At 42.5% G+C, this 16203-nt stretch overlaps 2 protein-coding genes across 2 annotated transcripts; one reads left to right on the top strand and one right to left on the bottom strand.

The window, feature by feature from the left end:
- Positions 1-75: 75 nt before the first annotated feature.
- mrs2 (magnesium transporter MRS2) lies at positions 76-10148 on the bottom strand. The gene is made up of 13 exons (XM_079164176.1): positions 10058-10148; positions 9291-9691; positions 8942-9000; positions 8672-8708; positions 8418-8530; positions 5039-5200; positions 4792-4922; positions 4366-4482; positions 2861-2930; positions 2500-2582; positions 1994-2111; positions 1653-1766; positions 76-1555 (listed from the first exon to the last, which is right to left on the bottom strand). Exons 2-13 carry the CDS (start codon positions 9610-9612, stop codon positions 1496-1498), a joined length of 1386 nt encoding a protein of 461 aa, XP_079020302.1. The 5' UTR covers positions 9613-9691; positions 10058-10148; the 3' UTR covers positions 76-1495.
- Positions 10149-11067: 919 nt separating this feature from the next.
- On the top strand, positions 11068-15964 carry LOC306699705 (lipid scramblase CLPTM1L-like; the record flags this gene model as incomplete). Its single annotated transcript, XM_079164426.1, has 17 exons — positions 11068-11268; positions 11585-11676; positions 11856-12033; positions 12154-12281; positions 12675-12753; positions 12849-12966; positions 13096-13190; positions 13373-13457; positions 13578-13678; positions 13770-13829; positions 13994-14044; positions 14143-14225; positions 14516-14550; positions 14721-14776; positions 14921-14965; positions 15155-15288; positions 15898-15964. 17 exons carry the CDS (start codon positions 11068-11070, stop codon positions 15962-15964), a joined length of 1608 nt encoding a protein of 535 aa, XP_079020552.1.
- Positions 15965-16203: the final 239 nt, after the last annotated feature.

Here is a 16203-nt window from a genome sequence, read left to right as displayed (position 1 = left end):
CGAAGTGCGCTTTAAACTGCAGAGATGACGCCCTCTAGTGCAGAGGAATAGTTATGACAGCACAGTACAACATATGCCATATGAGTCAGACCTCACACATGAAACTAAAATACGGAAGACTGAATGTTTCTAGTTTTCTTTGTAGCAGAAGAATTTACCATGAAGGAAGTCTTTATCTTTTGGTATGTGGATATATATATATATATATATATATGAGAGAAAATGTCCCTTTGCTTTGCTGTCTCTGAAGTCATAACTTCATTATTTCAGTTACTCTTCATCAAAAAGTCCACATTCTGCAATAAATATATACTAAGAAAAGACATGTGTCCCAATACAGTGATTAAAATCATTTATTATTTTAAAACTTCTTCAGGGGATGAAATTAGGATTGACACTTCTAGACATTAATGTCAAAGATTTAACTGCTGCAAAGTTACTGTTATATTTTTTAGTAATTCGAGTTAGGCATCAAAGAGTCTTTTTTTTGTTGTTTTCCATGTCAGAAAAGCCAAATTAGATCAACTGTGAGTCAATGTGGTTAAGAAAAGTGACAAATTCCAAGAACGCTGAATATTTTTTCTGCATTAAATATAATGCAGAGATACAACAGTCAAAAGGGGAAGGATTCAGCCGGGTTTGTTATTAAAGTACTATTACGATGCACTTTCCAACATTTTAGACTTGTGGAGCCAAATCAGCTTCGACCACTTCAGACAAAAATGTTAAATACATTTTTTTTCTTTAAAAACTAAGACCATTGAGATATGCTTGTTCTGCTCCCCTGCCCTGCTGATCTTCTCAAGAGCACTCTGAAGTATTTGGCGACTTCTTGAATGGATCTTGAAACCCAGGTCAGAAATAAGTTATGTGCTGTCAATGTGTACAATGCACTTCAGCCTTTAACATCTTGACTAATAGCTTTCATGTAAATCGGAACAGGATAAAGTCAATAACATTAAAGTCCACCGTGAGTTCAGACCCTTTCATTGTTGATCAAATGTCATTTGGAGACACTCACAGTAACAAAGTGAGAAACAATATCAAATCAAAACTGGCAATATGTTTTTTTTAAAGACTGAGGAATAACTGCTGAGGCTGCTCAGTGCCTGTGACCCGCGTGTCACTGAATTTCATCCGTTATGTTGACAATCGCAGCAGATGTGAGATTATCACGTGCATGTCCGGTGGTTATCAGTAGTTGGGTTGTTATCCGTTTCAGTTCCAATGCTGCCACTCGCCAAGGCATCCACGCACTGCTCTAAAACCACAGATGACAATACTCATATAATTAGATATGAAGACATCTAATCAAATATCTGGAATACTGGCAACATAGTACCAGAATTGTAGGGGACACAGAAGAGGTCTAAAAGGCCTAAAACAATGAGGCCGTTTTATAGAATTCAGGAAGTCCAGGGTGATAAATCAATCATCCCTAAAGCGGCATAGTCTGTAGGAGGTCTGTTGCATTTTACAGAATGGAGGTAGAACATCATCTGACTCCTGTCTTGATGTCGGATGCTTTCAGACTTCTCTTCCAAACTTGAGGGATCTGTATCACAAACAGGAGAAATGACACGTAAGACTTGATCTTAAACCACACCTTCATCTGGCGGGTGCGCGTGTGTGTGTGTGTGTGTGAGATTTACAAGAGGGGGTACTGAAGGCTCTAGATGTCGTCCCAGAAATGACAGCAGTCGTCTCCATATCAGCCCGCTGCCCAAGAACATGAAGCCTGTTACCAGCCAGAAAATGCGAGGGTCCTGGTAATAAACACAAACAGTGTGAGTATACGTGGGTACAAACACACAAAAGGTGCAGTGTGCACATACAGCCACATGGAACACAATGGTCATAAACAGTCCAAAACACAAAAGCTAACAACAATATGAAGTTAAGACAATCAAAGACAAAACGTCTTATTTGAGTTGTTGTCAATGGAAAACAAAGTCCAGATGTGATATAATTCTTTAGCAAGAAGCTGCCTCACTTCTTCGAAGGACGACTCCAGATTCATTCCAAAGGCCACCCCGATCAGACCGAATAAGGAAAGGGAGAAGGAACCCATCGCCAGTTGCAGACTCAGGCGCATCATCACGTTACGATGGCTGGAATAAACAGACGGCACATGTAGAGCCAGCAAGCTATTTTCATTCAAGTGGACTAAAAATGTGTCTTCAAGGGGTCAGCTTAGAGTTTTTAAGGTTCACAATGTTTCACGTCTGTCTCAAAACAATAGTCAGGTGCCCCTATGCACGCTGGGACAGTCTTTTGATTTTCGTTATCATTCTTCATGTTCATACCGGCAACTAAAAGATCACTTCCTAATCTGCCGTTTATGTCAGAGATAAGGGATAAAATACACAGCGCGACATTTTGTTTTGTGCAAAAATGTGTGAAAAAATAAATTGTATCTGTATTTATTATTACCAAAGCAGTTTCTAACAAAATACTGCAAATGGTAAGAAAACGTTGAGTGTGTGTGTGTGTGTGTACCTGTCCAGATTGATGAAGATGACACTCTCAGAGTCGTCTATCAGCCCTTTCAGCTCTCTGGTCTTGTTCCCCAGCTCCTCGGCCTGTATTGAGCAGTTTATGGACACTCAACAACGACCACTGTGCATAACATGAAGATGACCTTTAACATTGTGTGCCAGTGTTTTTGATATCAAATGAGTAAAAAGCCTCAACGCCACAAGTACAAATGTTAGGACAGTTCAGATTATTCAAAAAGTTCATATTAAGTTAGATTATTTCATTACCGAGCGTGCATTATAGTGAGTTTATTATTTTAATGTTAATTATTTCATATCACGGATGGAAAAGAGAACTATTTTTACATTAAACATTCAATTACCTGCATATAGTAATTCTCCAATAACAGTTCCATCTCCTCAGCATGGTCAATACCCAAACTGCTCTCCTCACTATAAAAGGCAAAAAAGGGCTTTGTAGGTTAACACACATAACTAAAAGACGGCCTGGTAGTTATTCAAATTGTTCTCAAATAAGTGTGGCGTTTTATTTACATTTTTGAATGGCTCTGCATATCTACATATGATATGAGATGCAATACCGTTTTCAGCCAGAGCAAAGTGCCATTGGAGTGGACCGGTGGGGCTCTTTCAACATTAAAGCACCTTTGTGCGTAGAAAACGCCTCCTATGTGAGAGTAAATCCACTTCAGCGGGACAGATGTCGAGGTGATGGTCATCAGCTGATTTAAAAAATGTTCCTTCAAGCACACCTGAACGAATTTTGCTTTATTACAGGGAGCACTATCTTGTATTCAGTATATTTCTGTCAGTGGCACGCTGCAGAGTGAATAAAACATTAGAGTGTTTCTCCATTGCAGACACACGCAAAATTGAACAATGCCCAGAATTCAGAAAAAATAATATATAATTTTGGATGCAGCCTAAACTCAAAGCACAATTCCTTCGTTTTAACTCAAGCAGAAATTCTTAATCCACCAGGACTGAAACCTGTAAGTCAAACTATCTTTCCTTGCGTCAGGAAAAGAAGGCTGTGAGGTTACATGCCTTGTATGACAGGACTTGAAATTAGTTCGCACCAAAGAGAAAATTCTAAATACAAGCAAATCGGTCGTGTTAAATCACTCAAAAAGATTTGTTCATAAGAGGTTCTGGCATGAGGCCCATTGTCTGAGTGATGGATGAGAAGTCTGACTTTAAATCAGGAGATTGAGCGTTCAAGTCCCTTTGTGGTCCATTATCTTGAATTTTGGTGTCTCGAAATTTCTTCTCCTTTAACCCTTTGTACTTTCATGTAATTGCTTATGAACGGATGAGATGTTTCAGAAGTCCACTACAAAAAATAACCCATATATGTATGTATATATATATATATATATATATCCCAGCAAAAGAAAAATGTTTGTTCATGCACACAAAGGACAAAACATGAAATATTTCCTTAATTGGTGTAATATCAATGCTTTATAGTCACCATCATAATTACATGTTTAAAGTCTATATTTTTGGCAAAGGGAAGGGTTATAACTCGCATTATTATTTACATATTGGGTTTCAATAAGATCAGAAAAGAATGTATTTGAAGGGGAAAAAATAGGATAATTTGCATTTATACACATACAGCTAAAACAAAACGTGAGTGTGAACCTGAACCCAAACCTTTAACTAACCCCAACCAGTCATATCTGCTAATCCTGACAGTAATCAAACCAATGAGGTCAATGGAACAGAAAAAAACAGTTTGAGGCGGAGACAAAATAGACTGAATAAAATCTTTTCCTGTCTTATCTTTTACTGCAGCCACTAGAGCTTTTAAGAGAACTGCCTTTCAGCATTCATATAAGTTGTTTGTGAGTGCGTAACTTACAAAACTCTTGGGTCTGTCCACTTGGTGAGACAGAGTTCTTCAACGATCTCGTCCTCATCCAAAATCTTCAGCAGGGTCTCCTTAAAGACTTTAATGTCAGTCTCCAACTCTGATAAACTGTTAAGAGGTACAAAAGTCAAGGAGGGAGACAGACAAAACTAAATACAGTAGACATGTTGAGAGAAGATAAACGCGGCGATGCTGTGCTGAAAAGATATTAATAGTGTGAGACCCGAGTCTTGGGCCATGCCACAAATGATTATTAAAGCTTATGAAAAGTAATCATTAACAGGTTAGGGGCTTTTTTGATTGACTGGTGAAAACCAGTAGAGTCCCGACTGACCCAGTTCCTCACATCCATAATTTAGAAATGCATTGCAATCTTGATGCTAATATCAGGGCACCGTATGCGGTTGCGTGCTTTACCTCTTGCTGTTCTGCAGCAGTACATGCAGTTTACTTCTATCAGCGGAAAGGATTTTAGGATCCACCAGGGATTCCAATGTGTCCAACATGACTGGTTCGACATCATTCAGCCGAGCTCGTAGCGTGTTTACCTATCGGGACAGACACATGAGGACACACATTGGAACGCAGCCTCATGTATGCCCTCGATCTACAGGTGTTATCGGGGTTAGAACATGCCTACATACAGAGACACGGTCTGTCTCACCTTGTGCTGCAGGATGGCCTCCAGTGCTCTGAACTCAAAGGGCAGAGAGTGCGACTGTGCTGCGAGCTGAGGGGCCAGATCCAGTACCAACCAACGCTCCAATCCCAAACCACGGAAATCCAACACCAACAGGGACTGCGGGGTCACGATGGCTTTCAAAGACTGTGGAGGAACAGAAGGACCGGGGGGTCAATCAAACATGTGCATGCTAATACTTCATACTTTAATGTTTTGTAGCAGCTGAAGCATTGGCTTTTTATAGTTTTTACCGACATAACATTTCATGTTAATGTGTCTGTGCGCAGTCCCAATAGCGGACTCTGATCTTTTAAGTATTTGCGGTGATTGACCTGAAAAACTCTGATGCACAAGCAAAGCACTTCTGTGTTTGTTCTCTAGAGACACAGTTAGATACCAAAAACAGCCGCACCAATCAGGACGAGTGACCAGAATCTGCATCCGGGGCCTCCGGCAGCATTCACAGCGAGTCGATATGTGACCGAAGCTCGTCAGTGTGTGTGTCACAGTGTGCAGAGGTAAGTAGCTCCAAGACGCAGCTACAGTAGAGAAGTCATTCAGTACGCCAGGTAACGTACCAACACTGCGCTCTGTTTTTTAATCCATTTAGCACATTATCAACTGCAGAACTAGAGAAACACGAATCACGCTGTTGGATACAAAAAATAAAAGAGGCAAAATAGAGGAATAAAAACAGTAAATTGGGCCTCTTGTTACATCAGTTAATTATTAATTACAGTCCTGCTAAAGTTTGTTTTTTGTTTGTCTTTCTACAGTTATAATTTCTGTGGCTTTTATCCTTTTCAGGAAAGAGATATATGGGTATAAAGTGAACTTTACATCTACTTTAACAGATATACAAATACATTTTTAGTAATTTAACTACTAAAAGTGTCCCTATTAAACATATATAATTTTTTCTTTATTCCTTCATTATATTTCTAATACCTATTTATGGATGACATACAGTAAATTACTACTTTCAGGTACATCACACTACTTTATTCTAACTGCAGGATGTCTGTGAAGCTGCTCGGATATCTCTGCCTGTTGCTTGTTGCGTTGTGTCCCAGCTGGGCAGAAAAACAACAACAACAGTGTCTCACATCTGCCAACAATTGCGACGAGTGCATTCAGTCTGGCCCGGCGTGTGCTTGGTGCACCGCCCCTCACTCGAACATCCGCTGTAATACGCTGAAGAGGCTGCGGAGAGCGGGCTGTCGTAAAAGTTACATGTATAACCCTCAGGGCAGGGTGCAGGTTGTCAAAAATGACAGCAGGTAAGGATACAGGTTTTAAATAGCACTGCAAAACTCTTTACACTAGGCAAGACCACAATAACTTCTCACAGTAATGCTGTTATTCGGCAGCACCGAACCAGCGAATGCCAAGGCCCTGTCCCTCCAGCCCCGGGAGGTCTCCCTCCGTTTGAGGCCGGGTGTGAGCCAGTCCTTCCCCCTCACCATCACCATGCCTACAGACCAGCCTATCACAGAGCTGAGCATGGACACAAGCCCTGTGCCAGCCGGAGTCAACGTCACATTCAGTAACATCATGACTGAAAACCCTCTGGTCGTACAGGTCAGCAAAATTAAGACCTCCGGACATTGGGAAATACAAATCATTAGATTTATAAAGCTTTTTTTTTTGTTTCTCTCAAGGTGACCGTGGAGGCTGCCCGGTGTCCCAGTGAGAGGGACGACTTAACCCAGAACAGGACTGGGCCCTGGCCCGTCCACATCACACCCAGAGGCTTTGCACTGAGTGTGAAGTTAGAGATAACGCTGGAGTGTGAGTATAACTTCAGAAGCATGAAGTCAATATATGGCTAGAAAAAGAAAACCGTAACAGAAATGAATGAATAGTCAGTATGCTGCTATAAAGTGACAAATAGCTTGTCCATAAAAATAAAACAAAGTAAACAAAAGAAAAGAATAAACTGTGTGTCTGCACAGGTCAGTGTGACTGCACAAGAAACCGCGAGGAAAACAGCCCCGGCTGCGGAGGCCACGGGGCTCTGGTGTGTGGCCAGTGTGAGTGCCGCATGCCTTACACTGGACAACAGTGCCAGAGAGACACCGACTCATTTTCTTCAGGAAATGAAGACTACTGTCGCTCAGGCCCGAATGCCCCCGTGTGCAGCGGTAGGGGGAAATGCGAGGAGGGAGACTGTATGTGCGATGCGCGAACGATCCCGAAAGAAAGATACAGCGGACGATACTGCGAGTGCAGCAACTTTGACTGTCCTTACCACAACGACAGGTACGATACGTCTTCCCTTTTGATTCTACTTAATACAGAAACAGATGTATATTTAAAAAGACACCATTTTTTTTTATCGAACAGTATATGTGGAGGCCATGGTCGGTGCGAGTGTGGACAGTGCTGGTGTGATGACGACTGGAATGGTGAAGACTGCGCCTGCACCATGGAAACTGCTTCCTGTATGTCAAAGAACCAGAAGCTGTGTGACGATAAAGGGTTGTGTCAGTGCGGAGTATGTAAATGTGAGCGACCATACGCAGGCCGGACCTGTGAGTACGCCCCTTTTTGATTGGGCAGTTGTCAGCAGAGTGTGGAGTGTCGGGCAGAGATAGACCGGCTTTCACTGATAGACAGAGTATGCACAATTGTAATTGATAAGTAACTAGCCTAGCTGAGCAAAAAGAACAAAAATGTGGTGGATTACAAGTATTAAGTTGCATGAAATGGGAAATACTCAAGTAAAAGTACCGTGATTTACATGAGGGGTCTATATATATTTGGGACGTAGCCAGCCAATACACGGAGTTATGGAATGAAACAAATAAAATGAAGTTATAAACAATTAAAAGACAACACGTCTGGTGTTCTTCTGCTACACCTTCTCCAGCACGCCCTCTGGAGGACCGTCAACTGAGGTGCGGGCTAAAGAATTGTGGAAGAAGGAGTGTGTGATGTAATGAGGTCTCCATCAGCAGGAGAAGTTGATTTATGGTTTTGTGCCGAGCTACTTGCTGAATTGCTGCTCCCCTATAAAAGGGGCGTGGCCTCAGATCCTCAGGCAGGGTTTTTTGCAGCTGTTCCTGAGATCCAGCTCAACACTTAAGGGGACCAGGTCTTGCGGTCAAGGCCCTTCAGCTCTGGAACTCCCTGCCTGAGGGTCTGAGGCTTGCAGAATCAGTGACATCTACTAAATCACTTCTCAAAACTCATCTTTAAAAAGATATATATTATTGTTATTATTATTAAATTCTTATTTTGTTTTCTGCAGAACAATCAGCATATTGCTGGCTGTGAAATAAAAATGAGACTTATGGTGACAAAATGTTTCGGGAATCAAGAGCCCGATCAAAGACGATAAAACAGAAAGTGAGCCTACCGCCATCCGTATGATGATGCAGTTGTTTCTAGCGATTAAGCTGGTACTGTGCTGAAAGCGAAGGTCTCTGGCCTGCAGACTCAGCTCCTGGCAAAGCTCTGTTTTCTTCTTCTCTGACAGAGAACAGGGAAGAAGAGGAGCAGAGGGAGAGAGTTAGAATGTAGTCATGAGAGAATGCTTTTGTTTCTTATATTTTTTTAGTTAAAAACAGGTAATAATAGGCAAACTAATTAGATTTATTTTCTAACACTTACCAAATGATGTGACATTTCCCTCTTGGTCAAAATTCATCTGTGAAATAAATAAACAAGAGACTGATCACGTATCTCTGGCAATCACAGTAGTTCAACCTAACAACAGTTTTAATGTATCAATACATAAAATGTATGACAGTGGATTGGTGGGTGTAGAGAAGATGTTAAATCCAACAGTCTGTAGCATCAGTTTCTCCAAAAGCATCTTGACGTTAAGCGCATGGTACGACAATAACTACTGTTCCGTAACCACTGGCCTGCATCTCTTACCACCACAAAGGCTGGAGACACACTGGAGACGTCCGTCACTCTGTAGCGGATGAAGGACACTGTTCAAAGAAAAGTGAAAGAAAGTTGAACCACATGCAAAGCAACATCTTTCATCTAGGACCACAGCAATGAACATAGTTAAAATATGCAATTGTTGGGACCATCATCTCAATGGCTTGATGCCAAATCTTGATACTTAAATCCCGATGATGTAAAAGAGCTAATTGGCTAGAAGTTGAGTAGAAACCTACACCTCTGTACTTCCACCTCTGTCCCATTTTCCTCTTTGAATTTGAATCAATTATGTCTCATGAATATCACCCGTTGCATGCACACTAACTCTTCTTACCGGGCCACGGTGCACCTGGTTGCAGCAGGTGTTCCTGTCTCCCTGCAGCAGACTGAGGAGATCTTCTGGGTTGACATCTCGACAGTGTTTGATTGCTGCACAATCCCAGTTTTCTATTCCCATGTGGCACAGAGCACTTCAGTGGGTGGAGGACTCTATTAGCGCTACAGAGGATAGTGGTTCGTGTCCCACCCGTTCTCGAGGGGAAAAGAACGACAGAGCTGAAAAGGCGCTTTAGATAAAAGTTCCCACCAAGTGGAGGATATATCCTGGTGCAGTTCATACAGCCAGCTAGCAGCACCCTGTGTAGCTTCATCTCCATAGACAGACACTACTGCAGCAAGGTGATCACAACACATCCATCAGCAAGCAAAGGAGGTGGAGAAAAGGCGGGCAGGAGCCTGCATAAACAAAGACAGAAGGGAGAACAGGTTGGGCGTAAAAAGATGTATGTGTGTAAGTCCTGTGTGATCTGTTCAAGGAGCATAAGTGTCCTCGAGTTGTTTATGGGACCAGACAGTCCGCATCCGTAGGTAGAAAGACGACAGTTTGAGCAAAACAGTCACAGTACAAGTACACGTTGGTTCACGTAGCCTCCTGTAATGCTACTCATACTGTGTGTGGTCTTAGTTATCTTTCATCAAAGTTTCTACAGTGCTCTGCAGCGTGTTAGTAACTTAATGCTAGTAACCTGTTAGCTGCTGGTATCAGCACTTCGTTTACATTCGTGACAGAAAACGAAGACACAAGTAACAAACGTCAGTTACCTGTTGCTTACTACAGAATTTGCTGAACTGACGCGTTACGTTGTGTGTTTAGTCCCCAAAACGACGTCCACATTAGCATGATGGAAGAAAGTAGCCAAGAAGAGGGCAAGGACCAAGAGCACTGTACGGGACCACAATGCACCGCGGCGACGACAAGGACCGGCTGCCAAAGATCGTCTCGAGAGAAGTACATCACGTGGACCATTAAAAACAAAATGATGAAAAGTTATATGGATGGTATAAATAAAAATATACTCTTGGTAGGTCAAAATCAAAGTGATGAGATAGAGCGACAGATTTATGAAATACAAGTCAACATTATTATCAAACTCAGTATTGATAAATCTGCCAATTGTGTTCTTATGATTTAGTCTATTGATTAAAACGTAACTGTGTCTCTATTTCTGCTATAATAATACAACATACATTTATTTAGCCTGTAGAAAATGATCATGAACGCATTTTATGTAATCTATGTAATCTATTGTATGTATCTAAGTGGTATTTAGAAGCCCTCTCTGCTTGCCATGAATACAATTTTGACAGTGAAATGCAGATCATTTATCTATTTTGTTGGCCTACATTTAAATACACTGAGAAGATACCGGAATCAGCAAAAAAGTATACGTTTTATAAAAGAAATGTGTGTACAGCCTGTAGTGACCTGTTTGTCTAACAGTCAGCAAAGTTGTTCTCTCAACAACAGAAACAACATCGCAGAAAGGCTACTGTGGATATTATTTACGTGTTTAGCGGTATTTTTGGGGACTTTTGTGGAACAATTGCAGCGTCGGCTGATTGCTCTGGCTTCGCGAGACGTGGTCACAGAACAGCGCGAGCGGCATCAGCATCAGCATCTCAGATAACCGGAAGGATGCTGTGGCAGGGAGGAAGCGTGGGGATTCTATTGTGCTGACGCCGAATGCGTTTATAAACAGCTCCGTCCTCAAACCGGACCACGTCCATTTTTTTTATTTCATTTTTCTGTTGTTGTTGCATTAATAGCTGCCATGTTCCCATCGTGTCAGTCGAAGCCCGCGGACAGCAGCGGTAACAGGAGCTCCATCGGTAAGATGCTGCTCGGGGTCTTTGTGGTTTACATGCTGCACACCGCCTGGCTGCTGTACGGCTTCCTCAACACTAAGCCCTGCGATGGAAGCACAGGAGAGCACTGCATCACCTCCTATCTGACAGCAAGAGCCCGGCTACAGGTTAGCACAGGCCTCTGTTTCTTTATTCCTTCATCTTGAGAGCAAACGGACAAATCAAGGGTAGGCTACCAAAAACTTAATTTATGTAAGATCTAGCTCAAGACACTGCTGCATGGGCCTGGCGTGTTTGTCAGGCTGAACCATTAAAAGGAAATTCCAACATGCAGGTCCACATATATTTGGGACACAGCCAGGTTTTTCTTTTTATTCTCCTTTTCTTTTTATTTCTGCAGAATGTCATTTTGGACCCAGTGCTTTTTCTGACATGAGGAGACTGCTTTGAACCTCTTCTCTTCGTCTCTTTTGTGTGATCCAGATGAGTGTCTTCACCTGCCTCGTGCCAGACAACAGCCAACTCCACCTCGCTGTGAAAATAGACCCGTTTGACCCACACTCTACATTTGAGAGGTGGGCTTGTTGTTGATCCATCAGAAGACTTCCTGCTCTGTGCTTGTTTACGACCACAACAGGAACTGTGTCCATTGCATGACATTTTGTTTTTACAATTTATCTATTTAATAAGAGAGACAAAAGCGTATTTGTGCATCTCTGCCTGGCTTATTGTCTCACTCCCTCTCTCTCTATAGGCAGGTGAATGTCTCTCTGCCAGAGCAGACTCGGGCTAATGGCACTCTGTTTGCGGTCGTGTACGTTCACAAAGCCGGTGTTTCCCCTCTGGAGGACAGCAGAGAAGTTCACTACGCAGCTCAGCTCACCACCTACATCACTCCCACACACACAGAGGGGCAGAGAGACATGCAGAAGGTAAAATGTAATTCAATATCCGTCATAGTCATATTACCGCCACCATTACCGTGTCACCTTTACAGCAAGACTTAGACATGCGGCCTTGCTGCAAATACGTTGTTTTTGTGGCTCCATTAGAGGTCCAGTCCCAGATCAGAGAATACTGTATCCCACTGGAGGCCTCACCTGTCAATCACTATGATGTCAGAGGACTTCACCTTCAACAAAGCGGGGCTTCCTAGTGATGTGCGGCGCTACATGAGAGTGTAAGTCACATGAGCCTCTGCAGGTCAAAGCAGGTGTCAGAGTGCTGCTGACTCCTGCGTTATTGTTGCTTCTCATCAGTATACTCCAGTGCTGGAGCGAGGAAAGCTTTCAGCCAGTGATCTTTACTGCCTTTGAATAACTGTTAGAGTCTTTGGGAGGTAAACTTACATTGAATTGCTGCACGATTGCGACTCTGTAAAACACTTGTGAGTGGAAGTTTGACTGTTTATCGAATCTAAGCAAATCTAGATTGTAAAGCAAACACAAATCCTGTCTCTGGCTATTTAAATGCATGTATGTGTATATTTGTTCACCTCCACCTGGCTATAAATAAGGAAGGTGCCCCGGGCCGTCGTCTGTAAATTAAAGTGTGTTCCCTTTTCTCCTTGTAGCTCTCAGGAAGGCCGACAAATGATCTACCTCCCTCTGCTGCTGGTGAACGAGCTCAGCTTCAGAGTCAGAGACCTCCTGGTAGGACAAGTTTACACACAAAGTTTAGACCTTGTTTAATAAATACTGGGCTGTGAATGAAATTACCTTACATCCAGCTATCCATACATTCATAGGCGATCAGCAGCGGCACTGTTCAGCTTCCTCTGACTGTGTCCTACGAGGGAATCTCTTTAAGGGGGTTCAGGTTCTGGGTGCATCTGCAGGACGTGGTTTATTCCCTGCGACAGTTTGGTGAGCTAATAAGAGAACAGATGTATAATACAACCCACTACACAGTTCAGCTTTTGGCTTTTCATATCACATGGTCAGGAGATTGAACTAAACCAAATCCTTTGATACTGCATCTTGGTGTTTATCTAGGCTTCACAGAGGAGAACATAGATGAAATTAAAGAAACGTTGGTGGGCTCCAACCTCTACCTGTTAGTGTTGACTGCACTCATCACAGCTCTGCAAGTAAGATTACACAACACCACAACAAATGCCACACTGTAGAATCCACCTGCTGATAGATATCTCATGAATTATGAGTTATGAAATAAATCCTCGTCTCTAGATGTAACATTGCGTGGCAACTCAGGCATATTGCAAGTTAAGCATTGCACAGTTAAAAGTATGTTTCCTCTCCACTTCTACAGCTCATCTGTGAATTCTTGGCTCTTAAAAATGACTTCAGCTCATGGAGAAAAAAGAAGAGCATGGTGGGAATGTCCAGGAAGTCAGGTAAAGAATTAAATTCAACAGTTTTTGTCAAACAGTCAACACAGACGTACCACAGTGGCTGGAACATGGTTAAAGTTAGGGACTAACTGCTCCTTTGGTCTCTCCCCTCTCTGTTTGTAGTTCTGTGGCGTAGCCTCAGCACTTTGCTGATCTTCCTCCATCTGCTAGAGGAGACCAGTCTGCTGGTGCTGCTTCCTGTTGGATTGGGAGCATGTGTCGAGGTATTTAGCACAATCGGCCTCCTCCCAACAGAAATGCTGAAATAAAGATCATAGCAGACACTTTTAATTCACTATCCTGTCACATCGCCAGGTGTGGAAGGTGTTTACAGTGTTTAAGATCCAGTTTCAGTGGAAAAGCTCCAAGCTCCATGTGAGTACGGTGCCAGTTAACCATCTTCCATCGTCATATTCACAGTAGAATTGACATGTGTCGAGTGGTATTATTTGTTTGTCTTTTAGCTTAGCTAGACTGATGCTTCCAGCCCTGATGCAAATAATCAATACATTTCTTTCTAATCTGCTGTTACTGTGAAGGTAATTAAGCTGGATGAGGAAGAAAGAAAGACAGTGGAGTACGACACACAGGTATGATCTTTTTCCTCATATGTTAAATCTCTGAGTTTATACTCTGCTGCAGGCTTTGTTTGATTTTTAATACTTTGTGTGTGTGGTTTTCTCTCCAGGCGTCCAGATACTTGTCCTACTTGGTCTATCCTCTGTGTATCGGCGGAGCTATTTTCTCACTGGCCTACTTACGCCAAAAGAGGTGAGCTTTGCCACGTAGCTTTAAATGTTGCCAACAGATGTCATACACCCGTTTGTGGAGTCTGCTTGTAACATTTCAATACAAACTCTTTCCTGGTTACATCTTGGTTCATCTCCCCCTACTGTACTGAAGTGTTTTAAGCAGTCAGATTCAGATCAGACCTGAGTATTTCTTGAATAAAAGTAAGATGTTTTTTTGGTTTTAAACTATTGTCTAAACTTTTCATAATGTACACAGACGTAGCAGCTACTTCATTAGATATTAACATTCATTTGTATTTGTATTGACAGTTACTACTCCTGGTTGGTGAACACCCTAGTGACCGGTGAGTTGACTTCCATCACCTGTCCCAGTGAAACTAAATCACCGATGTGATTCATCGGTTAATTTGTTAACGGCACAGTTTTTCAATGAACTTCATTGAAATCTTGTCAGTTTTACTAATTTAACTTAAACCACCAACGTGCCACATTGACGCTGTACCTCTCCTCTCAGGAGTGTATGCCTTTGGCTTCCTGTCTATGGCCCCACAGCTCTTCATCAACCACAAGGTGTGTCCTGTCTATAAGTGTATCAATCACCAAATGATCTGATCATAGCGCTGAGTGAAATGAAACGACTTGAGTGTTGTAAGCTACTGTATGAACTGTCCTCTGCTGTCTCTTTGTGTTTCTCCACTCCTCTCTCTGGATCAGCTGAAGTCTGTGTGCCACCTGCAGGGGACAGTGTTGATGTACAGAGTGAGTGTGACTGATTCTCCGGCTCAAGAGCAGATTATCTTTGCATTCCCAAACCTTTTCTAGGAACTTTGTATTGAATTCCTCCTCTATTTTGCAGTGAACTCAGTGGTTTATTTTATTTTATTCTGTCTATAAAGCTTTGGTACTAAATGAGTTCATTGTTCTGTGTGTTTCCTCTCCTCTCTCTAGGGAGTGAACACGCTGATCTCAGACCTGTGCTCCTGTGCCTCCTTTTTCTCCTCGTCTGGATCCTTCTCCTCCTCTCATCAACTTTCCTGCTTCAGAGATGAGCTCCTCTTCTTCCTCTACCTCTACCAGCGAAGGTAAGACAATCCACTCACTATGCAACAAAACATACTCCAGTGTTTGACCGTATGTATCTCAGGTAGTCTCAGGCTCGGCTATTGAGAACTGCTCAAGTCATTCCCAGCTGCTAATTTGGGATCAGTTGCATCACATTTTCCCAACGCAATCTTCCTTAACGTACCTGTAGAGACCTGTAATGGTCCTCAAACCTAAATATTATGAAATGTTTGATGTTAGAAGATAGATCAATATTGTTTATAGATATATATATTTCTGTCCATCCTTACTCCTTAATCCCTATATTAGCTCTGGAAAGACACTATTGCCTATTGTTCTCTTGAACAGAACTTAATTTGCTCTGGACTCGGTCTTGATTTGGTCTCGATTGCCTTTGGACTTGGTCTTGACTCAGACTCAACTGGACCTGGTCTTGGACTTGACTTGGACTCGATTAAGTGGGTCTTGACTGCAGCCCTGCTTGTTCATCTTATACTGTATATAAAGATGTTTGGGAAACCTTCTTTGCTGCTGGCTGACAGTTTTCAGTGTTTTCTGTTCAGCACCCTATTAGCTTTTGTCTGGATTTGTGTGATTATGACCCTGCTTTCATCTCATATCTCCAACAGGCGTTACGCCCACAAGGCCAGGAGGCGAGAGTCTGGGACCCACAGCAAGAAGCTAAAGACTCAATGAGGAGAAGACACATTCCCTCCCCTTCCCTTTTTTTCACAAATGAATGCACAAACACACAAAAACAACGTTGAAGACGTGAAATGGAGCCTCAGGCAGGACACTCAGCCGTGTGCGCCACAGCAGCTTCAAACTGACCCGAGATGAGCTGTTCTGCCTCTGACTCGTCAGCGCTGTACACTCGTGGTGCTGCTGCTTTTTGCTTGGCATCGATGAAGCTTCCCCCTTTACTCTCCAGACAC

This window comes from Pholis gunnellus (genome assembly GCF_910591455.1).
Source record: "Pholis gunnellus genome assembly, chromosome: 8".
Lineage (NCBI taxonomy): Eukaryota > Metazoa > Chordata > Actinopteri > Perciformes > Pholidae > Pholis > Pholis gunnellus.
The sequence above is the reverse complement of the archived record's forward strand: the minus strand, read 5'-3'. Positions and strand labels throughout refer to the sequence as shown.

Coding starts and splice junctions, on each gene's coding strand:
- mrs2 (XM_079164176.1), bottom strand. CDS start 9,612: ATGGAGATGAAGCTACACAGGGTGCTGCTAGCTGGCTGTATGAACTGC. Junction 8,709..8,941: donor TGTCTCCAGCCTTTGTGGTG/GTAAGAGATGCA, acceptor TTTATTTCACAG/ATGAATTTTGACCAAGAGGG. Junction 2,112..2,499: donor ATCTTCATCAATCTGGACAG/GTACACACACAC, acceptor TGTTTATTCCAG/CCATCGTAACGTGATGATGC.